At 40.5% G+C, this 15,406-nt stretch overlaps 2 protein-coding genes across 3 annotated transcripts; one reads left to right on the top strand and one right to left on the bottom strand.

The window, feature by feature from the left end:
* Positions 1 to 6: 6 nt before the first annotated feature.
* Positions 7 to 12,772, bottom strand: LOC307022548 (uncharacterized protein). Of its 2 annotated transcripts, XM_079655377.1 has the most exons (3): positions 12,423 to 12,772; positions 3,201 to 3,276; positions 7 to 2,600 (listed from the first exon to the last, which is right to left on the bottom strand). In XM_079655377.1, exon 3 carries the CDS (start codon positions 2,582 to 2,584, stop codon positions 1,754 to 1,756), a length of 831 nt encoding a protein of 276 aa, XP_079511503.1. In that variant the 5' UTR covers positions 2,585 to 2,600; positions 3,201 to 3,276; positions 12,423 to 12,772; the 3' UTR covers positions 7 to 1,753. The 2 variants fall into 2 exon arrangements, with proteins under 2 accessions (XP_079511503.1, XP_079511502.1); XM_079655376.1 differs by lacking the exon at positions 3,201 to 3,276.
* A 141-nt stretch (positions 12,773 to 12,913) lies between these two features.
* Positions 12,914 to 15,165, top strand: mrpl27 (mitochondrial ribosomal protein L27). Its single transcript, XM_079655378.1, has 4 exons — positions 12,914 to 13,048; positions 13,853 to 13,981; positions 14,511 to 14,578; positions 14,673 to 15,165. The coding sequence occupies exons 1-4, from the start codon at positions 13,009 to 13,011 to the stop codon at positions 14,877 to 14,879; spliced, it is 444 nt and encodes a 147-aa protein (XP_079511504.1). The 5' UTR covers positions 12,914 to 13,008; the 3' UTR covers positions 14,880 to 15,165.
* Positions 15,166 to 15,406: the final 241 nt, after the last annotated feature.

Raw genomic sequence — 15,406 nt, 5'->3', positions numbered from 1 at the left:
AACGGTGTGTCTTGGTCAACAGTGCTAAATTGCCCTACCTTGTTGGGGTTCCAAAAGGTTCCATTCTTGGACCATTACTGTTTTCACTGTACATTAATGACTTGCCTAATGTATGTCCTAAGTTGAATGTGAACATGTATCCCGACGATGCGGTCACCTTTGTACACGGGAAAAAGACTGAAATAATCTCATCCTGTCTCTCAAATGCTTTGGACAAGGTTCAACACTGGCTGAACAACATTTGCTTACAGTTAAATGTAAAAAAAATAGTCTGCATGATGTTCAGTAAACGACCAGTAAAAATCGAAGGATCTAATGTGTAATGTGTAATGGAGCAGAAATATAACTAGTCTCCCAGTTCAAGTATCTTGGAGTCATAATGGAGTCGAACTTGACTTTTAAGAAACATATTAAGAAAGCATCCAATACTATTTAATTCAACTTGCAAAATGTTAAACAAATTAGACCTTTCTTAACTGTTAATTCTGCAAAGTCATACCTCCACTGTATGATTCTATCCCACATTGAAAACTGTTTTACAAACTGGTCGTTTGCTTGTGCCACAAACCTTAAACCGATTGTACAAGCGGGCTATTAAGGTGTTTTACCGAAAGCCATATTCATACCACCACTGTACCATCCTTGAAAAACATAATTTCTAGTTTTGACAATTTTAAGTCTTTTTGTGTTTTATTTATAAATGTTTACATGGACTGGCCCCCCCTCCCTTAGGGGAATTCATCCACAAAAAAGACACTGGACGCTGCACTAGGTCAGAAACCAGAGGAGACTGTGAGGTCCACCGTAGACGGACCACTTTTGGACAACATGTACTTTCAATTAAGGGCAGCTCTTTGTGGAATAGCCTCCCAACTGAGATACGGGATTGTCCCACTCTCAATAGTTTCAAAGGTCAACTCAAAGAATGGTTGAGAAACAAACAGACGAGCAATCACTACTAAATGCACTTTAATACAGGGGTATCTTCTCTTGCACTTTACATGTCGTTGTTGCTATATTGTATTACCATGTCATACATACTTGTGTATGCTGCTCTTGCTCTCTTGCACCTTTTGTATAACATGTATTTTCTTTTTAAAATGTTTGTAAAATGTAAATTTCTTAAATGTTGTTTTGTGTGGGACTACGGATGGAAATTAGCTGAAAGCTAAATCTTGCACTGTTACGACACATTTGAATGTTTTAAGTGTTTATTGCAGTGCATTGTCCCTCCGAAATAAACGATTAAAATGTGTATAAAATCAAGCATCTAGCCATGCAGTCTGCCTTTACAAACATTTGTGAAAGAATGGGTCGTTCTAAAGACCGCACTGAATTTGAACGTGGTACTGTAATAGGGTGCCACCGTTGCAACCAGTCAGTTCTTGAAATGTCTTCTTTCCTAAATATTCTACGATCAACTTTAAGTGGTATTATTGCAAAGTGGAAATGAAGGAGCCATGAAATGTCAGACCATGCAGAGTGGCCAAAGCTCTGCTGACTCGATAAATGCACAGTTCCTGGTCTGGCATTGATATAAACACCAAAACTGTAGGAGCTTCATGGTTTTCATGGCCGAGCAGCTGCATCGAGCCTTACATCACCAAGCACAATGCCGTCGGATGGCGGGGCGTAAAGCACGCCGCCACTGGACTCTGGAGCAGTGGAAACGTGTTCTGTGGAATGACCAATCACGCTTCTCTATCTGGCATTCTGATGGACGAGTCTGAGTTTGGCGAATGCCAGGAGAATGTTACCTGCCTGACTGCATTGTGCAACTGTAACGTTTGGTGGAGGACAGATAATGCTGTGTAGGTGGCCTAATACTTTTGTCTATATAGTGTATGTTGTGAATGCTTCTCAGCACAAAATGACCTTTAATAATTCTTAAGCACGAGCTGATTGATCCACTTAGGCACTGTGCTGGTTGTTTCTCTGTACCTGGGTCGACAGCCACCACCATGTGCTTGATGCACTCCTCCGGCCTCAGAGCCTTGGCAGCCTCAGCCAGAGCTTTCCTCTCGGCTCTCTGCCTCTCCTGTTCCTGCCGGTGCCCCTCCTTGGCCCTCTGATGGCCCTCCCTGTTTTGCTTCTTCATCAGAACCTCTTTCCTGGAGCTCTGGATCTCCAATGTCTGCTTGGCAGCATTCTTCTTGGTGTCGGCGGGTGGCAGCCCTTGCTGAGGGAAAACTGCAGCCTCATCTGGGCTCACTGTTCTCACCTGATGGAAGCTGAGCGGCTGCTCTGACTCTGACAAGCCATTCTGTCGAGAGAGCTGTAGATCACCCAGTTTGGATGGCGAATAGTGTTCAGCATCTTTCCCATTAGTGACAGAGGAGGAGGCACTAATCACACTTTCCTGTCTCTGTGCCAAAGGGACATAAGGTGCATCGTCATCAGAATCGCTGCTGATCGTCATTACATCAGCCGGTCCTGAATATGTGCCCACATTGCCTGAGTGTGTGTTATCTGTGCTGCTCTGGGAAGCTGGGTGGGGGTGTCGACCCGACTGCAGGAAGTCAAACACCGGAAACTCCTCATCCAGGTCGCTGTTGGAGTCACTGCAGCCACCATGTTCCCTCATGCCCGAGCGACAGTAACTGGATATAATGAGACACAAGTATTACAGGACCATCAAGGAGCAGGCTATTCCAAGCTCCATGAGTGCTTTTAATTCTGTTATAGACATCCCACCAAGTTTAATTAAACACATCTACATTTTAGACTAGTTGAACCTCGAAATGTTGAACCCCAAAGTGTTATGTTTGAAATGTCTAGTGCGGGTCCCCAGCACATAGAAACTGCCGGATGCTAACTTGCATATGTTGGGCAATTTTCACAATTAGCATAAGTTGTGTTAATTAAAATGAATGGCATTATGGCCTATGTAAACAATAATGAAAAAATTACTTGGCCGATTTGGAAAATGTTACAGTGATTGTGGAGGTAATTGAGGATGCAGAGTCCATTTCTGACATTTTCAGGATATAAAATTTGACTAGAAAGTTGCCATATTTGTACTTATGCTAATTAACACATTTTACGATAATTGTGCAAATTGCAAGTTAGCATCCTGCAGTTTTTATGTGCTGGGGATCTGCACTATACACTTCTAACATAAAACTTAGAAATGGGTTCACTATAGGGACTATAGCTGCGTCTCACTTCCCAAAACATGCATCCCTTCGTCCCTCACTTACGTCTATTCCCTGCGTCTTAGTCCCTCCCACCAGGGATGCATGGAGCGATGCAAAGAAACTACGAGAAGAGAGAGAACTAGAGGCAAGGAAATTAGTTTTAAGAGCTATAGAGAATCACATTCCTAAAACCCGGAAGTAAGTTAGCATTTTTACCACTTCCAGTTCCTTCGACAAAAAGCAATGCAATTTCTCCATCGGAATTTTGAAAAATAGCTCGAAATAAGGTCTGTGTTTGACACAAATTGAAGAGAAAGATCACGTTTTGTTCTACGACATTACATACATCAGCAGTGACCCCACTGGTGATTTTTGAAGAGTTTACGTGTCTGAAAAACGATGGTTGTTAACATACAACAACGAGGCTGTTGTACGTCATTATACCGAACACGTAAACAATCCCGCTAAGTTTGTTTTCCCTGTTCTGCTTGAAAGCAAGTACCTGCGCTCTTTCAAACTGTTAAAACAAGCGCTTCAAATTGAACAATTTTGAATCTGTAGTTTTGAATATGGATCTTAAGTTGCATGACGTTGAAGCAGCGACCCTGCTGTAGTTCGTTCATAGCATAACGTTAGCATTTTGCTTCTGGCGACTAGATTTATGATTCGAAAATTATAAAAGTAGGGTAGGCATGTGGATATTATCCCGCTGAACAAAACTTGATCCGTCTCTTAAATGTGTGTCAACCACAGACCTTATTTCAATCTATTTTCCAAAATCCTATGGAGAAATTGCATTGGAACCGGAAGGAGTTTACTTCCGGGTTTTAGGACGCGTCACTGCGGTTCTCTATGGGACGTCCTTTCCTCGGAGCGTCACGTTATGCAAAATCACGTAATTCATGTCTCAGCTGTGACTGAATGGAGATGACAATAAATACAAATGTAAAACAAAAAAAAGCTGTTCTTGCTCACGGACATTAAATCTGTCTCTCTTTTAATTGTATTGTGTTCATAATAAAAATGAATTGGATATCATGAAATGTTTCCAATATATGAATACAAATATTTTTGTCCACTTTGAATTAATGTATCATATTAAAAATATGTGATATATCTGACAAACAAAACGCTGTATAAAACTGAGGAGTGATTTCCTTTAATGTGTTATCTGTGTCCGCTGTTTAACTGCTCTGATGTTAAGAAGCATCAGATCAGTGATGCGCTGCAGCGTCCAATCAGTGAGCGATACACAATAAGAGGGTGGGGCTAGTGGCTGAGGATTTCACTGAAGTGAAGTGCTGGTGCAGACCCGTATAAAGAGAGAGTTGCGTGAACTCCGTTCACTCCAATGGACCATTTTTTTTACAGCAATGGCGTTGAGCCTCTCAATAGTTCCCGGAAGTTAGCGGCAAATACTACCAGCGCAGTAGAGTTGATGCAGAATAGACAGTTTGTGATGGACTTTTAAAAGGTAAGACGTTTAAAAATGTATATTTTGGATATTATCAGCACATCTGAATCAAATTAACATATTAATTAAAGCATGTTAGTGGATTATCCCCCTCTATATGAGGAGATTTAGGGAACTATAACAGATTAGGCTAACACACGTTAACCATGAACAGCCTATTAATTGTAAATTAAGCTAAATATAACATTGGGGCGTTTTATTGTAGTGGGTGGAGGGGTTGAAATAAGGATATCCATTTTGGAGTTCAAGCTAGTATAATGTATAATATATAATAAAAGGAGGTGTGTCCTATGCAGCCGGTGTAGTTATTTGATCCAGCACTGATTTTGAGTCATTAGGTCCCATGACCTGGAAGTTATTGAAAAAAGAAACTGAATTTTCCATAGAAATATTAATTTTAGGGGTGCACCGAATGGGAAATTCTTGGCCGAAACCGATACCGAAAATAGGAAACAGTTGGCCGAAAACCGAATGCCGAAAGGCCGAAAATGATTAATAGAAATATATATATATATAATGTATACATTTTTTACCAATGTTGTTCAGCTCTGATTATGGAAAAAGACATGATTATGGCAAAACTTAACTTAAATAATAATCACTATTATGGGTCCATAAAACATTTATTCAGCACTTTTGAATGCATACAGTACATTAATTCCAAGTCAAGTGCATTTTCTTTTCTCTGTAGGATAACTACAACAAAGTGCATTCAGAACAAAGCCAAGGTGCTTTAAAACTGCATAAACATCTAGGCCAGTAGGCCTACACCAAAATAGTGTAAATAAAGACTGTAACAGCCAGGCCTTCAACAACAACAAATGCACCTATAAGTGCATGCATACAAATGTGCAAACTGGATAAATCCACATGAATGTAACTATTTACAAATGAAATTACAATTCAATTTCAAGAATCTGTAAATAAGGCTGTCTGTCCTCATAAACAAAGTAGTAAACATTGTATAAAGATACATAAAGTGAAAACTGGATACAAAACCCACAATCAATTACAAATTAAATTACAATTTCATGAGCAATGTAAACAACATTGTATCATTTAGATACCGAAAGTACAATATATTGAACACTGTGCTGCTGTCATTTCCCCCTAATGATAACCTGAGATGGTGAATTATAACTCACAATGAAAATTGTTCAGGAAAGTGGGTATAGAGTAGACATGTAGAACTAGATAAGCTTATGATAAGCCAGCCTTGTCTACTTATTAAGGAAAAGTGGGAGGTTCTTTTTAATGAACAGTAGCTTCTCTGCTTTATCAGCCATAAGTCTGTTCCTCTTCTCATCAAGCACATGAGAGGCAGCGCTGAACAGTCTCTCGCTGTCAGTGCTTGTGATTCGGCCCTTTCGGCCGAAAGCCGAAAGGGCCTTTTTAACCATTTTCGGCGGCCGACTATTCGGCGCATCCCTAATTCATTTTAATTAAAACTGCGGTCACAGATGTACACAAAGTGATGAGCGGGCCCTCGCGTCCGTGCGCCTGTTGGGGAGGGCAGCCAGTCATCCCGGCGTCAAGCAGACGCTCGTGAGTCCTCGGAAATGAGCCGTTTGTCATTACTCTAATTTTCGCGTCCCAGACTCCCAGGTCCTCCGGCAGCGACCCGGAAACGGATGTCGCTGCGTCGTCTCGTAGGAAAACAAATTTCTCTAAAGCAGGGGTGCCCATAACGTCGATCACGATTAACCGGTTGATCGCAAAGGTAGTGTGGGTAGATCGCATGGCATTTGCCACTTGATTGACGTACATGTAAGCCAGTCTGAGTTGTATTGTGCCATACAGGTTCATGCAGTTATGAGGGGGCCTCACCTCCTCATCTGAAGCGCAAATGCGGCGCACTATTATGCAGTGCACTATTATGCGCTTACGCGGCGCAATTAGTGTAAGCGCGCCACAGTTTATCCGCCGTTTACTCCACTAGCACCCCCCCCCCCCTCCCGCTCGCGACACAGATTGGGCAGGGGCGGCCCTGTAGGTAGATCTTTTGGGCTTGGTCATTTTAAAAGTAGCTCCCAAGCTGAAAAAGTGTGCGCACCCCTGCTCTAAAGGCTCGTTGAGGATCGATTATTGAGGAGGCTGTCTGGAGGAGCCGTAACCAAGGATACACTGATGGAGAGGAGAGAGGAGAGAGGAGAGAGTTGTCTCTCTGGAGGAGCTATAACCGAGGGTACACTGAAGTATTCTCTGGAGACTATTTCAGCCAACAGTGATGTTTAAAAGAGGCGTGACGCATGGCTGGACATATGTCAACAAAGAACAGCTCTGCAAACTGTTCCCGTTGTGATTATAAGTTATTTGAGATGATCAAATGTGCATCAGACTTACTGATGCTGAGGTCAGGGCAGAAAGCAGAACAGTGTGCATAATATATATCGCTCAATAATATATGTAACAGGCTTACATTTCACACTTTGTGTGTGTGTGTGTGTGTGTGTGTGTGTGTGTGTGTGTGTGTGTGTGTGTGTGTGTGTGTGTGTGTGTGTGTGTGTGTGTGTGTGTGTGTGTGTGTGTGTGTGTGTGTGTGTGTGTGTGTGTGTGTGTGTGTGTGTGTGTGTGTGTGTGTGTGTGTGTGTGTGTGTGTGTGTGTGTGTGTGTGTGTGTGTGTGTGTGTGTGTGTGTGTGTGTGTGTGTGTGAGAGTTGATGTGCCAGGCAGACAGGCGAGTCTCAGTAGCTTATCTGGCATGTAATAGGTAAAAAATGGTACATTCTCCGTAAGCCTACGAGCTCCCTGTTTGAGCGAAGGACTATTCCTGCTCAACGTAGCATGACATTGGATATTAGGGCTGTACCCGAATATTTGAATATTCGTTCGTTGGAGTACTATACAGGTTTCAATTTTGTTATTCGGATATTCGGTTTTTTTTCAAATCGAATTTATTGAAATCTCCAATATCAACGTAAGAGCTTGTTCGGGGGGTGCTAACACTTAACCATAAACCTTATCGTTAACTTTCTCCGTTTTTATATGTAGATATTACCTTTCTCTGTTAATCTCCATCACGTTGTTTCCAAAGCAACAACAACTTCCTGTCAACAGCGCTACCTCTCCTTCAAAATAAAAGCATATCCATAAATAGGAAGCCAAGCCAAATTACACTTAAGACATACAACTGCAACGAAAGTAACAAACACAATGCGATACCCTTTTCAATTTCAAAGAACACAAATTGGGTTAATATTTGTAAAACAACAATACTTTAGAATAACAAAATGAATGCCGTGAATACACCAAAATACACGTGTTGAAGCGGTTCGCTGCTGATTACTACCAAATATCCGGAGCCCGAAAAATGGTATTCGGGACAGCCCTATTGGATATGCGCTTAATTTGTCCTGGATTGCAATTTTTCCGAACATTTCCCTAGGAGGAGTTTGCAAAAATGTGCTTAAAATGCATGAGAAACGCACATATTTGAAAATTGCCGAGTTTTTGGGGGGCTAATGGAAGGCAATTTAAAATATGTCCAGATTCATAAGAGCAATGTGTATACAGCGTTTCATGAATATTGGAAAAACTATATGCGAGTAGTTTGGAGTAATTTGTGTAAATCGTCAAAAATGTTACATTCTCCGTTAGCTTACGAGCTACTCGTTTGAGCGATCACATTGGACATGGGCTGAACTTGTGCTGGATAGGAATTTGTTCGATCATTTCCCTAGGAGGAGTTTGCGAAAAAGTGCTTAAAATGCATGAAAAACGCACATTTTGGAAAATGGACGACTTTCTCGGGGACGGGGCTAATGGAATGCAATTTGAAATATGTGTGCAATCATAATAGCAATGTGTATACAGTGTTCCGTGAATATCGGAAAAACTATATGCGAGTAGTTTGGAGTAATTTGCGACATGTAAATCGTCAAAAATGGTGTATTTGCTGTTAGCTTACGACCTCCACAATTGAGCTATCAATCATAGATCATTCCCCTAGGAAGAGTTTGCAAGAATCTGCTTAAAATGCATGAAAAACACACATTTTTCAAAATGGCCGACTTCCTGGGGGGAGGGGGTAATGGAAGCTATTTACAAATATGTCCGCAACTCCATGAGGAATGTCTGTGCCAAAATTCGTTAACTTCTGAGAAACTATAAATGACTACCACACAATAGGAGGCGCTAGTGAGCAGTTTTTTTCAAAAATTACGTTGTTTTTTTACATTCGGGAAAAGGTCTTGGGCTGTGACGTGTGTCCCAAGTTTTGCGTCCGAATCTCATTTTATGCTATGGCAATAAAAAAAAAATGTATAGTCCACGCCCACATTCTGTATTTGTTGCGACACTTTAAATCTCAGTTTGTAGTCAACCCCAGAGTATGTGTAAAAGAAAAGAACAAACATTCGTCAATAAGTTCTTGAGTTATAAATTGATGGTGTTTTTGGCGCCCCCTATAGTCTAAAATGAAAATGCTTTGGTGTACCTATTCCCCAAGACAGTGTGAACCTATCAATGGAAATCTGTGATATATGGATACAGTGTTGATGAGTTATGAGCATTTCTTTCTAAGCCCCGCCCTGCGAGTACGTTTTGATTAATGGCGGCAATATTTACCACCTGAACATGCTAATTTTCGCAAATGTGGGTCTGACTCTGCCTCACAGAGGGTGACTGGCTGTCTACATGATGTGGCCTGCCGACATGGCCACTTTCATACAGATCATACTAATGCCCTCGATTGGTCTGTGTGTCATTCAAGCTCGGGAGGGTGTGTGTTAGGGTATGTGTGGCGCGAGCGAACAAGAAAGCGCGTGCACCGGTTACGTGTATTGTTGTTGTTAGCAGCTGGTGCTAGCTAGCTGCGCTAACGGATATAAGGAGTTTCAACAACAAGGTGGAGGGAGAGTCCTCTGCTGTCAGACTGAGAGGCTGATAACTACAGCTCAGGTGAGGTAAATTACTCTCTTGAGTGTTTAGATCAGGGGTCGGCAACCTTTTTGATATGAAGTGCCATTTAAAAAAGAAATTGTTATCAGCGTGCCGACGATTGAGAATTATCAACGGGGGGGGGGGGGGAGCCTCGCTGCGGGGAAGCAGTGTGTGGACCTGTCAACAAAACTTACACATTTACCACATTTAAATAATTGGTTTAAACGGCATAATAATAAGGACAATCGTCCGTTCTGTGATTCATGCAGAGTGAGATGAGATCGCTGTCCCTTTAAGATAGGGTGACCAGACGTCCCCGTTTTCCGGGGACAGTCCCCGTTTGTATTGCCCTGTCCCCGGTTGAAACTGTCCCCGGAAATGTCCCCGTTTTTTAATATATGTTAAAAACACATAGCAACGTGAAATAAAACGTTTCATGTCAGGAAACACTGGGTAAACAGACTGTGGTCAAGCCAGGCCCCAATTTGGAAAACACAGTCAAGCCAGCCCGCACGTTGTATTGCGGTGCGCGAATATCGTATGCATTACGGTAGAGGCCTGTAAAAACTGCCTTCAAAATAAAAGCGTTTACTCGGTCAATAACAAATATACCTAAAAAACACACCAAACATATTCATATATACTGGATCTTAAATTAAGAAATATTTACTATATAATGTGATCAATAATAATTTAAAACAAACTACATATAACTACCACATTATAACTGAGTGAATGTAAAATGTAAGGATACAGTTATGAGGACATATCTGACATTTCCACTGGGTGACTAATTTCAAATGATGTTGACACCATCTCACAACACTCCTAAAATAACATTACTTTCTGAGGCACAATTTTAAATGTATGCTGTTTAAAATCTCAAATTAGATCTATTGTCCATCTATATTTTGATTATTATTTAATGGGAACCGTCCATAATCAAAGAGTCATTCGAAGTCAATCAAATACTTCTTTCACTTCAGGGTGATAGCAGGACACCCCATTTAGTCACTCAGAGAGAATCTGGACAATCTGATGTACAGTTTCAAAATAAAAGACCTTTGAAGTCTCATATGAGCTATCGTCCTTCTGTTTGTATCCAACAGTTCAAATGTTCGAATTACATTGAACCAGAATTGTCCCCCTTTTTTCTTTAACAGCGAAGAAAATTGGATATGTTAATGAGATTTTGACCGCAAAACTCAAAATGTCCCCGGTTTTCATTTTGAAAATCTGGTCACCTTACTTTAAGAGAGAGAGAGAGAGGGGTGTGGCTTGTGTGTGTATGGTTGGCAGAGCGACAGTGAGGGAACGTGTGTATGTTTCTGGAAGTGAAACGAGGAAGCAGAAAAACAGAGGTCTGTGATGTATTTTGTCAAACGGAAGAACAGCTAAATAAATGCAACGGCCTCCCAAGAAGAGCTCGCCTCTCTCCAGTCATTTAAGCTAAAGTGGGTTATTGAACCTGAAGCTTGTTGCTTCTGTCCTCCTCGATTACGGTCTGGGAGCCGACAGGAAAGTTCAACACACAGATGGCCAGTCCGCCCCAAATTTGTAGCATATTATTTCGATGAGCAGATCGCCACTGGGCTTTCAACTAAAGACACAGCCACGCAAAAACTGCGGTATTTGTACAGCTCCTTATGGGTAGGCCTACTGCAATTTGTGAAGTGCTTTCCTCTGTGGTGAAACGATCAGCACTGCACCACGGAGGAAACCGGCAGAAAGTCACCTGGAGTTAAAAAGAGCGGGGCTGCGTCGCGTGCATGGCTTCCTTCTCCAGGTAGACGCGCTCTGGCGGCGGTCTCGTTCAGGATCCGAAAATACAATTTAAATATTATTGCACACTTATTCCACTTATTCCTAGTGTGCCACTGGTTACGGTGCTGCGTGCCAATGCTGGCACGCGTGCCAGGGGTTGCCGACCCCTGGTTTAGATCGTTAACTTAGTCTAAGTTATCTCAGTGGGTCTCAAACGGTTGGGTCACCATTTATGTAAACACATATTTCCATTTGAGGGGGTAGTGATTAGTAAAATATGCATGAATAATAAAAATAAAATGTTAACTAGGTGAAAAAAGGTAAGATAAACTTGTTGAGAGCTAAAACTAATTTTTGCTGCTGCCTCAAAGAGGAGCAGGGGGGAGAGGAGGGAGACAGGAGAGGCTGATTCAAGAGCACGGACACACTCACAACTATAAATGAACCAAAAACAAATAAATAAACATTTTTTTAAATAGTAACCCATTTCCATATGTTTATTTTTGGGTAGTAGATTTAAACTAGAGGGCTATCACTATGGGCAGCAATGCTGTAAATATTGGAGTTACGACTGGAGTGCGACTTTGTACATTTATTCCGAAATGGGTTTTTCATAGGTGGCGCTAGCGAGCAAGTTGGACAATTTGAACCGATTGACTACAGAACATTGTAGTGTTCACCAGTCCTGGCGTCCGTGCAAAATTATACAACTTTTGAAGCGTCCTAAAGGCCTCAAAAACAGGAAACGCCAGCAGAAAAATAATAATAGGAAGAATTCCTCCAATATACAAATGATCCATCATTATTTTTAAATGAATGTGCTCCATCAACCAATTTATTAGAATTGAAATTCATGATTTTAACTAATATGGACAACTCAGCATTAAGGTATTCATTTTTTTAAACGTTTCTGGCGATAAAAACAACAATTTATAGATGGTCCCTAAATGAGTGTACGCGGGTTAAGTACGAGGGCTACGAGGTTGAGATTCACCGTCTTCTTGCTGCCAACTTTGGTGGAAACTGCAAGACGTCGAGTCGCTGGATGCGGCAGTCGAATATCCATCTTAAAACTATACTTCACCGCGGTGTCTAAGCTGCCAACATTTAAACAGAGAGCATATCTTTGGGTAACCGGATGTGTCACACCGTGCTTTGTATACTCACTTGAAACGATATCTTGTTGCAGGCGTGTGTTTACTAATGAAGTAAAGACTTGCTACTAGCAGAAATTATTCATTAAATTCAACACAGGGAACATTAAATTGTGTCTGCAGAGCCTTTAGACTTCCCGGGTTGCAGATTGCAAGGTAATGTTGCATTCGCGTTTATGGAACGTTTCGGAACTTCCGGTCCCCACAGCATGTCTGTAAGAGAACTAATAGTGTATGGATTTAGACATTAAATACAAGCGCATTGCTTGAGTATTATATTTGTGTTTGTTTTATAAAAAGGAAAGTTGTTCATTAACCTCAATTAAAAAAAAAATGTTTACTGAAACATGGCATTTTGTAAATCCTATATATAATAATAATATTTTAATGATATAATAATATAATTCAACATAAATCCAGGCATTTTAAATATATGTTTTAGTATTTGCACTATCAAGCTCACGTTACTTCGTTCGCTCTTAGCTTCAACTAAACAGTATTTCAGAAGGCTGTGCGATCTACTGCATCTTTCTTGGGGATCTTAAATGCAGCACCGTTTCCGGATGTGACGGTATAACGTAAGTGACGTCAGATTCAAGATGGCAGCGCTTGCGTCCTTGATGCTCAAGTCCAGAACCGGTTGGTATCAAACATCTAAATTAGTTATTTCTACATTCCCGCATATTTACAAATTGCTTGAGAAAAATATTCATTTATTCTCAGCCGCTCCGTCACTCTGTTAACATTTGTACACGTTTTAAATGTGCTACATGCTAACTAAGCTGAGCGAGCTATTCAGTCTGTACATTAGCACATTTAACGCATACTTGATACCAGCGTAAACATCGATATATATTTTTGAACAAGAATATTACTTTTGACGTTCGTAGAGATGTACTGACGTAATGAGAAATATATTGGTAGTCAGATTATTTACTTGAGTAAAACTACTAATAGCACACTGTAAAAACACTAGATTTTAAGTAAAACTACTGCATCAAGAATGGTACGATTAAGAAAATGTGCTCAAAAGTAGTAAAATAACTCATCACTATATTTTAGAAATATATCAAAGCAAAAGCATGGAAATCTTCACATTTATCTTTGAAATATTTTTGATCAAAAAACGTCTTTGCAGAATTGATGCCAATTAATTTTCAGATAACCCACTCAGGGTTTATTGTATATTTAGTTACCTAAATATAACGTTGGATGGCTATTTCAAATAATAATTGTTGTGTTTCAAAATCTACATTTTATAAAGAAAGTAGTAAATCAATCTCTAAAATAAATGTAGTGGAGTAAAAAGTACAAAATTGTCTTCCAAAAGGTAGAAGGGTTGAAGTATAAAATGAAAATTCTAGGGTAAAGTACAAGCTTATGATTTGTCTTCATGAGATATGGAAGCTGACCCCACATGAATGTCTGTCTGCTACTGGGCAGGGGTTCTGGTTCCGGCTCAGACCGCTCTCCTGGACCTGCTGAGGTTTGCCTCTAAGAAGGCTGGTGGCAGCAGTAAGAACGTCGGTGGAAAAAGCCCTGGGCGGAGATATGGATTCAAGAAACAAGATGGTAATATAAATATATGTAAAATAAAAATGCTCTGTTACCTATTCTTCACTAGCCTCAAGTTACTTTGAAGTGTTTATACACCTGGTAAATGCAATCTCTTCTATTTCAAATTACAATAGCTATTGTAGGGATTGAGAATGTGAAAAGAAAACACAGTGAAAAGAAGAGCTGATGCTGATGTTTATTTAAATGCCTAATGTTTAAGAGGCCTGGCAAAGTAGTCAATATTTCTTTGTGAACAACACAAACTAAAAATAAATAAAATAAATGTACATTCCCGAGAGTTTTTCAGGTTAAGGTTTCATCTACACAAACATTTCCTCCTTGTTCAAGGTTGTGGTGTTCAGTTTAAAAAGGCCTTGATTGAACTGTCATTGTGGAGGCTGCTGTTTAACAGTATTGTTTTATACATAGGGTTGTGTTTGTTACTTTCCTTTCCTAGTCTGCAAAATAATGCAGACATAAATACATATTTATAATAATACCAGAAATAAGTTGATCTATCATCTCTTTTTAATTTGCTCACAAGGTAATTTTGTCCATGCGGGTAACATCCTTGCGACACAGAGGCTGTTGAGGTATCACCCAGGAGCACATGTGAGTTACACTTTCTATATCAAACAATGTTGTGATGTAGTAGAAATGTACACATCTCATTGAGCCTCTCCACCTGTCCTTCTTTAAATCGCAGGTGGGGATGGGAACCAACAACACGCTGTTTGCTCTGGAGAATGGCTACATCAAGTTCACTAAGGAGGTGTTTGTCCCTCCCCCACGCAGCGCAGAGGCCACCCAGGTTATCACCAAGCTACCCAAAGGAGCCGTGCTCTACAAGACCTTCATCAGCGTCCTGCCGGTCCCACAGGAGGGCAAGTTTAGACTGGTGGACATGGTCTGAGGGGACTGGACTGGGACGCCATTGGTGCCCAGCTTTTCTTGAAGTTGTTTGGATGAAGAAGGATTTGTTTGAGTGACACTTTGACTGATTTCTCGAAAGCAAAGTGAATATTAAAATCATCCCAATATAGTCCAGGATATTTGTGTATAACCATAAGTTGGTGATAATCATCATATTGTTAACTGGGATTCTGCATGGTCACCCAGTACTCACAACTTTAAGGAACTATGGTTCTGTTACCATGATAATGAATATGTGCTGTATTAAAGTTTTATGTGCGAAAATCTCTAAGTGAAATTACGTGAACAGTTACATTAGTCATCTCTATGAGGGCCAACTGTAAGCACTGCAGTCCTACGTTATAACTATACTATTTCACATGAGGTTTACCTGCTGAGCTCAAATGTAGAGCAGAAATGAGTCTGCTTACCTAAATGAGCTTTAAAATCTACACACAATATTTACACAGAGTAGGAAAAAAAAACAAATGTAAGCTGCCTGCCATGATGAATGAAACAGTCAAAGTC

This window comes from Notothenia rossii (assembly GCF_949606895.1).
Source record: "Notothenia rossii genome assembly, chromosome: 10".
NCBI lineage: Eukaryota > Metazoa > Chordata > Actinopteri > Perciformes > Nototheniidae > Notothenia > Notothenia rossii.
Note: the sequence above shows the minus strand (reverse complement) of the source record. Positions and strands in the feature narration are given on the sequence as shown.